The sequence below is a fragment of the Pteropus alecto genome, unplaced genomic scaffold, assembly GCF_000325575.1.
Source record: "Pteropus alecto unplaced genomic scaffold, ASM32557v1 scaffold14, whole genome shotgun sequence".
Lineage (NCBI taxonomy): Eukaryota > Metazoa > Chordata > Mammalia > Chiroptera > Pteropodidae > Pteropus > Pteropus alecto.
In genome coordinates, this window is record NW_006436810.1 from 7,505,949 (window position 1) to 7,517,117 (window position 11,169).

The window sequence follows — 11,169 nt, forward strand, 5'->3', positions numbered from 1 at the left end:
TGTGTGTTTCAATCCTTTTTTCCTAATCCTATTTTTTCCTGGAGATGAGTCTTCTTTTACTTCTGAGGATAATTAACAAGGCCTTGTTTTTCTCCCCCTACATGGATTGTTTAAATGGTGAAATATAACGCTCAACCAGAAAAGTATCCAGGATACAGATTATTGCCACTTAACAGTCTTGTAAAAATAGTTCCACGGGTCGCAGTTTCACATGAAATTACAATCCATTTTCAATTATTTGCTGTTAATTCATAATATTTTATTTCTTTAACCAGACTAAAAACTACTTGAGGTTAGGTATCATTTCATAAGTGATTTTTCATCGTCTCCATTAGTGAACCAACATCATCTTAGAATAATTCCAGGCTAGGGCCCCATAGCCCATAGATTGTGATTTATTAGTCTGAGGTCAGGTGTGTGTTTTAAATAAGTTCATCAATTGATTCTGAGCTTGTATTTACACAGATTACACTTGGACAATCGTTACTTTCTACTCTCACAAGACTGAATTACCTTCCTAGCAGTCATTCAATAGCCACCTAAAATTATTTTATTATAATAAATAATGTTCTAATGAACATCATATTCATTAATAGTTTCTTCCATTAACTCCTCTAAAATAGTTGGATTTATTTACTTATTGAAACTTCATAATTCAGCTAATTTAAATATTCAGGCAATCCTGATTTATTTTCACAGTTCGGCTGGTATTGTTGAACCATATGACTATTTCTCTTATTTTTCTCTTGGGATTTTTGCAGTTAAAAAGCACAAACATGCTCAACGATGATATTATCTGTGATACTCCAGGAAAAAAAAAAACAGAAAATAATTAGTAAATAAGGGAGAATAAAATGGAGAATAGAAACTTTGGGAGATTAAAAAAATTTTTTTTCCTCTTTTGTCCACATTCTATAATATGCTTATATGTTGCACTAATAGAAATTCAATCAACTTTCAAGCTCCATCAGAGCATTTATTGAAAACTTGTTTGACCTTGCGAGTGGTAAGCCTAGGTCGGGAGAGGGATGAGGGTCACACCATAACCTCCAGCTAAGAATGTGCAGAGGACACGTGTTTTCCCCGGTGGGCAGGTGTTCTAAACCGGTTCCCTCGGAAGTCATCTTGTTTCTTATCTTACCAAAATATCCCCATATGCTTATACTTTTTGTAAGCGCTCATTAAATGATACATCACTTTTCTGGAGAAGCGTACAGTGAAGAGAGGCTTTTCACACTCAGCTTCGAATTCCCTTAATAGAATGTTAGCGCTGAAAAAGTTTGTAAACCATCTCAAATCTAACATCTTAAAAAGTCCTCCCAAAATGGCTGATTGTAACCCATCTTTGAAACCCGTCTACCCCCACTTGCTCATCCTTTTTCTTTCCAACAAGGTTTATTTGCAATTCTCTAAAAGGCACCGCTAGCCTAAGGTTTGCATGGGTCACGTGATCAACAGCCTTTTATGATGATAATGTTAGAATACAGGGTTGATACACCCTTTGTAGGTAAACAATGACATAATTTTTTTCTTTTGTTGAATGTATTCCTTGCCTTTCGGTGTGCATAATTTGATCAAAAGTTTACTAATTTTCCAATCAGGAAGTTAATGATGTTCATTAAATATTCAGTCAAAACGGGCCTTGAGAAAGAGAACCCCAGTGTTTTTAGGATACGAGGTTCCCATGACAGATTTCGAGGTAGTATCTCTGCAGTGCTTCCTGTCACGTGGTGAAAAACTCCTGAATTCTCTTAACCCCAGTGTGTTTAACCACACACAAAACTAAGTTGTTTAAGCTCAAGTATAGTTTTGTTCCATGCTTATAGCGTTGTCTATACATCTGCTGGACCAGGCCAAAATAAATCGTTGCAGATTTGTGTTGATTGAATGATTTAAGATAAATAAACAAGCTCAACTGCCTACTGCGGCCAGAGAAACAAACAGCAGGGAGCGTGGCCCATGGGAGCTCCTGCTCCCGCCCAAGCTCTCTGAGGGAAGAGGCATTGGCCGCTTCCAGTCTGCTGTGCGACGTTTGGAAAACGGGATCGCGTGTTCTGAGAGCTTCTGATTTTCCAAAGGATGCCATAAATCCAGGCTTTTAATGCAGTCGCTCGATTTTAAACGTTCTTAACCAATCCAAATATTCATAAGACATTTTGCAGACCAAACCTGGGTGCCAAACCAACACTCCTAGGAAGCCTCGCAGCTCTACGCAGCCAATTCGGAACCTCCGCATCAGCGCGGATAATACAAAAACACATTTTTCTCAGAAACAAGTGAGCACAGGGAAGGTTGCGGTGGGCAACAGCTCTTGCTCCTGGGTTCCGATTGTGGCACCCCTCTCTGCCTATGTGAGCTTGGGCAGTTCACCTTATCCCTTTAAACCTCCATTTGGCACCTGTAAATTGGGAAACACTACTATGACAGGGGAAAATGACTGCTTAAGCCCTTAGCATGAAGCGGCCTTCAATACCTGTTAACTAGTCCTAATTCCTCCTTTTTATAATAATGGAATTAGTTAAGGGCCAGCCATATATCTTGCAAATAACTTCATGTTCCCAGATAGCTCATTCCTCTCTACACAAAAGCATTTGAAACATTTCTGTATGATGACCTTTCTTTTTAATGTTAGTTAACTAAGCATCCAATATCGACCTAACCAGAGGGAATACGCTCTACTTTTTCAATCAGTCCCGTCTCCGGGGCCGAGAACTAGCCCTTCCATCTCCCAACTTTTATCTACTCACATGGCCTCTGGCATCATCCCAACTGTTTCACTTTCCTGAAACTATCCACGTTCTCGGAGTTTGAAAACCTGCCTTTTCTGAATTCTTCCCGGGGTTTGTTGATAGACGTCTCTAATTGCCCATTTATGATAAGGACGGAGCTCCCGGCCTCCCCACCCCCAACTTTCCTGCTAGGAAAGCCTTTCTGCTCTCCGGCTCCTGGACCCCGCCACGGCTGCAGCTGATGTACGGCTGAGCTTGCAGGTTCTCAGTCCCCCAGCCCAGTTTGTTACGGAAGTAATTTGGGGGCTGGGCAGGCCCTGCGCCCCCTGCCGCGGGTCGGCGCCGCGGCTGGTCGGGAACGTGTCGGGGCAGGTCGCGCGGAGTGGCGCGGGGTTCCCCCATCCGCCAGGGCCCGGGCGCCCGCTCCCCCCGCGGTGGCGGCCCGCAGGGGCGGGGAGAGGGGCGGGCCGGCGTCTGGTTTCGCTACGTCACGGGGAAGTCCCCATAAGGTGAGAGCGCGGGCTCTTTCCTTTCCCCAGAACCCAGAGGTTCTCGGGCGCGCTCTGAGTTCGGTGTCCATCCCGGTCCCTCCGGCCTAGCCCGTCCGCCCCGCGCGCAGCTCGCATCCTGCAGACCCAAGGTTTGCAACCCAAAGTTGGGGACTGAGCTCCCCGGAGGTCTGCAGCACAGTTCCCGCCGGCTGCTTGCGGAGATGCCTGGGAAGAAAGCGCGTAAGAACGCGCAGCCGAGCCCTCCGCGGGCCCCGGCAGGTAGGGACCAGAACGGATCCGCGGGGATCCTGGCCCGGGCGGGGGCCGGGCCGGGGCCGGGGCCGGGGCCCGGGTCGACGTCTCGGTGGGGACGGGGTTAGTCTGTCTTCTCGGGGACTCGAGGTCCGGCCACGTCTGCGCCCTTTCACGTGCTTTAGGGGCGCCTCCTGGAAGTCTTCAGGGCTTTGACCTGGGACCATGGAGACGGCGAGGGAGGGAGCCGGGTTTGGGATTGCGATGCAGCTGCATTTTAGCGGATGTCCAAAGCCTCTTCTTCCTACGCTCGCCTTTCATGCCCACCTGCCCTGCCCCGCGGCCGTGGGGAGAGAAAAAAGTGCAAGTTCGGGCGTCAGCCACGAGGAAGAAAGTCGTCGTCACGGCACGGAGGGACGGGAGACGCTCCGGGAGCGGCCTGGCCTCCCCGCGCTTCCCAAGCCAGGCCTCTTCTTCTCGGGTCTGGACCTCTGAGGGCCCCGCTCCGGGCGTTATCACTCTCCACCCCGACTCGAACAAAAGCAGTGATAACGCTTGATACGTTCACAGCTTTTCCACAAAGGATCGACGGAGGGCGGCGGAGACCCCGCAGGGACCATCGCGTTCGGGACCCCCGGGAGTCTGGCTTCTTTGTTAAGAGCATATATAACATTTTAATAGTCGGTATTAGCTGCGGAGAGGAGATAGGGGACAGGAGTTGGTCCCCAATTTTTAAAAGCCATCCATTCCTCCCTTTCCCAAAGCCTCATCTAATAACCCTTAGGATCAGTCTCCCCACCTATAAATTTAATCAAACAAGGCAGCCGTCTGCTAAGGGGCGGTAGCAAAGAAGGCAGAAAGGCTGTGGGCTCAAAAATGCCTGCGGGACATAGGCTATTACACCAGCCAGTTACAGGCCCGTCTTTTAATCTACTTTCATTTTATAGAGCCCATGGCGCATGCAAAGGAAGTGGTGTGTCGGCATGTGACCGTGGCTACGTTAGCACCAGACTGCTCTCGCTGGCTCTTTGTCCATTTTTGTTATATCCAATACTTTCTGACCATGTTTTGGAAAAGTCTAAACCTGTGTGTAACCTTCACCCATCCAACTTAGTTCCCAATAACAAGGGATAACAGAAAGGTCCCTCTTAAACTTGTTTAGCTAGCAATACTTCTTAAAAAGTCGGATATAAGTGACATTGTTTTAGTTTCAGGGGTACAATATAATGCTATATGAATATATTGTGAATACCACAATAAGTTTAGTTAACACCCATGACCACAAATGGTTACATTTTTTTTTAATCAATACATTTATATATGTGTAACTAAATTAAGGAAGCAAGTAGGAGCTATTTTCTGCCCCCCTCTTTTTTTTTTTTGCAAAATGAGTCATTTTTCCTCTTATAATTCAGGGCTTCCAAAGTTGTATGCAGAATAATTTTTCTTTTAGGATGGTATGTTAATATACCCATTCACTGAAAAGAACGCCCCTTTGTAAATACCTCTCAAAATGTTTGATTCGTTCCTATAAAAAATAGCATCTTATGGTATTTATTAGGTATCTTGTTAGGGAGAGATTATGAAAATTTCACCCAACTCTTGTAGAGAGCAAAATTGATTGAAATGTAGATTTAAAAATTCTCTTTATTGTACATTTCCAGTTTTTATTTATTTTGAGCCTAAATAGGGTCTTCCTAGGGCCTGTTTACAAAATAAACCAGATTTCGATTTGTAATTATAATTTTTTAATGTTCATAATCATGATCTCGAAGTGGGCCAAAGGACCAAGTTGCTCTTTGAAATAAATATCCAGAAAATCTGAAATTATGGTCAGTATAGATTTGGTGTTAATTTTACTTACTTAAGAAATTTACTTGAAAATTAGACGATAAGCATTTTTCTTAAATTAATATTTAGTTCATTACAATATTATAAAAAGGAGTAAACATGTGAATTAAACATTACTTATTTTCCGCTTCACTCATTTCCATCATGGCAATGGATTGGTAGAGGTTGGGTTTTGTAGGAGAATTTGGCCTAGAGAAAAATTTAAACTTATAAATTGTTTTCAACAATGTGGAGTTAATTTTGGAGTATGATTTTATGAGAGACTTTTATGGGAAAATTTCCAAGTTTTTTAAATGAGAAAAAGTACATTTAGATTTGCCTATTAATGAAGGCATATTCTGGGCTATAAATTATTGCCATTTAAAAAATAAGTCTTATTTGAAAACAACACAAGAATTTAGAATTTGACTTCCCTTTTCCCAACCGACTTTAAGTGAGAAAAAAGGATGATGTCACCTGACTCTGGCGAAGTCTCACTTACTCTGTGGTATTTCACATATTAAATGTTTGTATTTGAAAGTAAGGTAATATTTACCTCATCCAGGATGCTTTAAAAAATATTTCAAAGTAAATGTCTTTATTTCTTTAACTATTTTTTTGTTTATGAGTCACAATGTGTTCGTATGTGTTACGTATGTGTGTGTGTGTGTGTGTGTGTGTGTGTGTGTGTAAAGGTATATGTAAAGCTAACATTAAGAGAAATGAAATGCTTCACGGGATAAATACTCAACTTGTCACTCTTGCTGGTTACATTGTTGAATGTTGTCGATAGAATTTTGATGTTTTGCTTTACTTTTCAGAGCTTGAAGTTGAGTGTGCCATTCAATTCAGGAGAATTGGAGACAAGCTGAATTTACGGCAGAAACTTCTGAATCTGATATCCAAACTCTTCCACTCGGGAACCTGACTGTTTCAGAAGCCTTCTAATGAGGAGACTCCTTTAAAATGAGATTATCCAGTAGATGCATATTTCATCAGTTAGAAGAGAGACTGCCTTATGATGGAGAAGAATGTGAAGGATCTCTCACTTGCTTTTGGATGCCCTTGGAAGTGAAGATGGAATGCATCGCAATGAATTTCTGTTGGAGGTTTTCCAGAAGTCATTCTCTGGGATGTGAGAACATTATAAAAGTACTTTGTTTATTTTAAAGCAAAAATCAAAGAGCTTTGAAAATGCGGAATGAATTATTTATACATTTTGTTTCTGCTTAGAGAATTCTAGTATTTTTTTTGCTGAAGGTTGCTGCCCAGTGTAAGAAGAATTAACAAATGATTAGAATGTGGGAGGGGGCCAGGAAACAGAATATGGTCAGTGTTTATTTCTACTTTGGGATGACAATTCCAAAATGTTGTATAATATTTGGTTTATATTATTATCTTGTTAAAAGTAAAAACCATCTGAGAACACTGAATGTCATAGTGAATGTATATTTCATAGGTCACTACAAAGTATAAAATAATTTGATAATTTGTTTCTTTTGACTTTAAAATGTGTTACTTCTGTTTAGATAGCCTTTTTCACTAAATGTGTCCCTGAGGCATACTTAACCGGGAAGTATGTTCTTTGAAAAAATTTGATAGACATATAAGAGTGTCACTTGGTGCCAGTAAAATTCTTGGGGGTTGAATATTAAAAGGTAAAGAGAGAGGGGATTTTTCAAAACCAGGAATAATAAAAATGAATTCAACTTTTTACTGCTGTAATTAAAACATAGTAAAACAAATATTCTAAAGTAACTTTAAGAAAATGAATGTGTTTCCAAAGAAGTTTCTAAAATCTAAATGCCTTTTCTCATGCTAGTCTATGTGTATCCTGTAAAAGTGATATTTTAAGAGAAATTAAGCATGTTTTCATAATTGGAGTAACTTAAAAAAAAAAAAGAGGAACAGATTGCTCATCTGGAATGAAAATCTCATTTATATACAAAAATATAAAATTTGCATTAGAGTAATAACGTAGATTCTGAGAAAGGTTTTGTGCATTTTTTTTAAAAGGCCAGGCTATCAAAAAAGTCCCTCAAAATATATTTAAAAAGTCATTAAATTTCAATGAGAATAATCTTATTTATTTTACCTATTTATAATTAAAATATTTTTTGTTTGGTTAAAAAATGTATATTAGTTACAGTTACAGTTAGATTATGAGACAAAGGGTTTATAACTACTTGAACTCTTACAGTAAGAATGTTTTAATATAGACTTTAGTCACTTTAGATAAAAAAATTACCTCAGCATCTTTTTTTCTTCAGTATTAAGACTGTTAGTTTATTTAGTTGCAAAGATTTTGTTCATGTGTATGCCTAAAGGCCAATGTTTCACCATGTGGATATTTATGGTCTATAACTGTATTTATACGTGTATATATACATATAAAATGATACTGTAGTTGTAAGCTATTAAAAATTATCACCATTATTTTCTGTGTTTGTTTTTTCATCTTGTAAGCTACTGAGTGTTCATTATGAAACCAAAATATTATAGTTTAACTGATTTTCCTCAGCAGGTACATTTTGACTAAACCATCACCTCCATTCCAGTTCTGTGGAAGGAGTAGAGAATACAGGGGCGTATGACATGATTTCTGCTGTCCAGGGACTTACACTTTAGTTAGGAGAGGAAATGGTGAAAATAGGAAGTTAATGCCAGCCGTAGGTCTTGAGTGTGCTCAGTGCCTTATGTTAATGCCTGGAGGGTGATTTATTTAAGGGAGGCCGCTGAGACTCATGATCTAATTAGAGGCATGGTGAGCCTTGGATGAAGGCAAGAGGAACATCTGGACAGCTTACTTTTAGGCGATCTCGAGCTTTTCCTTTCCTCTGCCCCCACCCTGGCTGCCAAGTGTTGCTTCATCAGAAGCTAGTCATGGGCAGAAGTAGGTGTAACTCTGGCCTTCCTGTTTGAGTGTGAGAACTAAAAAGATACCTCCAGTTTGTAGCTTTGATCTAGGAACCACATCTTCCAGCCCTGCCCTCAGAACGTCTGCCGATATTATGAAAAGTAAATTGCCTCCCTTAGGTGGGGTGGGAGCGAGGAAGAGCTACAGGAAGAAGGTGACGAGGAGACATCACAGCTAGAGAACGGGGTAGGGGGAGTGTGTGGGGGGTGAAGGGCGATGGAGAAAGCGATGCAAATCAGAGGAAGGACTTTGTATTGTAGAAGTAGGAGGGGACATAAAGGTGGGATCGAGCTGCATGATTTGATTCGAAGGTCACTGGAAGAGTAATTCCTGCCCCTCAGCCTCTTTGCATAGCCAGAATCGAGCCCTTGGTGTTAATTATTTTTGCTAAAAGTTCCCTTGAGATATAGATTGTGGAATAACACAAGAAGGCTTAGGGACAATTCACAGGTTTCAGGTATGAGATAACCATATCCTAATGTCAAATAATTTCCAAGATGTCCACGCCAATTGTATCTGATGGCCGACAAAAAGCCTCTAGGAATTAAAAAATACTTCGACTTGCATGTGTATTTAAAAGAAAACCTCAACAATTTGTATTTGAAAATTGTCTGCCTCCCTATCTATCTATGAATAAGCTGTTCTTCAATCTAAAGACCGTGTACGCTGTGCTTTGGGGTTTTTAACCCCCTTGCATAAATCACGCATGCGCGCGCGCGCGCGCGCGCGCACACACGTGTGTGTGTGTGTGTGTGTGTGTGTGTGCGCGCGCGCGCGCGTGTGTGTTTTCTTCCATCGTGGATAAAACCACGCATGCGCGCGCGCGCACACACACACACACACACACACACACACACACACACATACACACAACTGGGCAGAACAGCACAACCTGAAAATCCTGTTGAACTCCTTAAACCTCTGTCAGAGGGAATGATCCACCAGGAAAATAGCTGACACCTTGAAGAGAGATGAGGTGCAAAGAGCGGCCCACTTTGGGGGCCTGAAGCTGGACTGCCAAGGTGAAACCGTGAGCGGGCTCGTGACCCTGAACAAGGCAGCCAGTCGGAACCAGCCCTTTCTCTGAACTCCAGAGAACCAGATCATCTTTAAAGTCACTTGTGATTTGAAAGAGAAAATAAATGGCCAAGGGGTCTGAAGGAGCTGTCCCGCCACACTCCCTGTCCTACCAGCCCTGCCCCTGGCCTTCTCTCGTAGGGGATAAGACAGAACTGAAGGGTTTGCAGCAAGTAGGGGACTGGATGTAAAAAGTACCACTCTCCGCTCCCCCGCACCCCCTCCCAAAAGTCTATTTTCCAAGTTCTCCCAAACATCAATTCTAAGTCCTGAGCAGACTGAGTGGGAACTTCTTAGACTCGTAAGTATTTTCTTGGAAATGAGAATTCCCCAGGCATTGTGGCTTCTCCATGGTGTGGCACTCTGTCAGAGCAGATCTTTTACCCCTGGTAGCTGAGAATAGAAATGGGGTCACCTGACGGAACACACTTATTTTATACTTATACTTATTTTACACCATCTTGAGACTCAAATGAGGTGAGATTGTGCATGGCGTCTGACTCACAGTTACGCTCGGTAAATATCAATTAAGGTTCCCTTCAAGACCCAGGGTTAGATATTAGCTTCCTTACAGAGCTATGGAAGGCCTTGCCCAATTAGGATTATTCGACAAAAATGAAACCGTTTGAAAGAAGGTAGCCTGGCAGCGCTGGAGCTGGAGAGGAAGTGGCAGTTTTCCCTTTGATGAGGCCATCTGTTTTTAATTTGTAACCTCTTAGTTATGGTAAAACACGTATTTTTCACCCCATACATGATCGATTCCATAAATTCTATTGAATTGCCTGAAGCCCCTTGCGCATATTCATATACAAATTTAGGTCTTGTTTTATGTAATATCGCCTCAGGAAATAGGAAGAAGATCTCGTCTGGTTGTTTTGGGCTTGACGGGTTGGCTAAGGCTGTTTGGGCCGGGAGCCCTGAAAGGCTGCGGAGGGGGAAACGCCCTCTTGAGATGAAACTGTGAAATTTGTTAATTTGGACAATTGAGGTCAGATCCTGGCGGTTTTGTCTTTGGCTTTAAGCAAATCGAGTTTCATCACCTACGGGCTTTCTATCGGACCACTCTGAGCAAATCAAACTTCCACAAGATAAATACAATTCGCTGATCCCCCACGATGCACCAGGCACTTTAGAAACATAACGTTATCATGTCATCTAGTGGTCACAACACTCCTATTTGGAAAATATAACTATCTTTCTCACTCGATAGTAGAGGAAACCGCCTCGGATAATCAGCAATTTCACCCAAGTCAATTGGCAAGCGAGTGGAAGACACAGGATTTGAACTTGCACTGTCTTGGCTCGCCACCACAATTCAAGTGCCCCCCACATGGGGTTGGGGAAGGGCCCCCGCATTCCAGAGCAAAGCTGGTTGTTTTCCAGCCCAGAGCCCCATAAAATACAGCCAAGTTTTATCCCCCTGGGTTTTCTGAGACTGGAAGGTGGATTATTAAACCACCTGATCTGTGAAAAATACTAAGTACAGCTCCAGCTCGAATTCCTCTTGGATTCCTTCAGCGATGAAAGTGCAGCCTCTGGAAAGTGTCTCACGTTATTCCCAGAGCAAGCCGGTTGGGAAGGTGATGATGGTGCATCTCATCCCCGGAAGGGATTTTGTGATGGACGAGGACAGAATGAATTCTGAAAGATGCACTCCCCACTGGCTAGCTTTTTACGAGCTAACGCCAAAACAGCACCTACTGAGAAAGACCTGCAGGAGCCATTTGTAATGGGAAAGAAAAGGATTCAAAGGAGACTGTCAAAACAGCAATTTGTGTGTTTTGTCGGCTGCGCTGTATCCGCCCCATTTCAGCAAAGCCAAGCAGAGGTTAGGAAGGAAGAAGAAATTGTTGCCACCAGTTTTTTTTTTTTT

The 11,169-nt window shown here is 42.3% G+C and overlaps 1 protein-coding gene across 1 annotated transcript; it reads left to right on the forward strand.

Moving 5' to 3' along the window:
- Nucleotides 1-3,219: 3,219 nt before the first annotated feature.
- Nucleotides 3,220-7,738, forward strand: PMAIP1 (phorbol-12-myristate-13-acetate-induced protein 1). The gene is made up of 2 exons (XM_006913710.3): nucleotides 3,220-3,499; nucleotides 6,124-7,738. Exons 1-2 carry the CDS (start codon nucleotides 3,442-3,444, stop codon nucleotides 6,228-6,230), a joined length of 165 nt encoding a protein of 54 aa, XP_006913772.1. The 5' UTR covers nucleotides 3,220-3,441; the 3' UTR covers nucleotides 6,231-7,738.
- The last annotated feature ends 3,431 nt before the right edge of the window (nucleotides 7,739-11,169 follow it).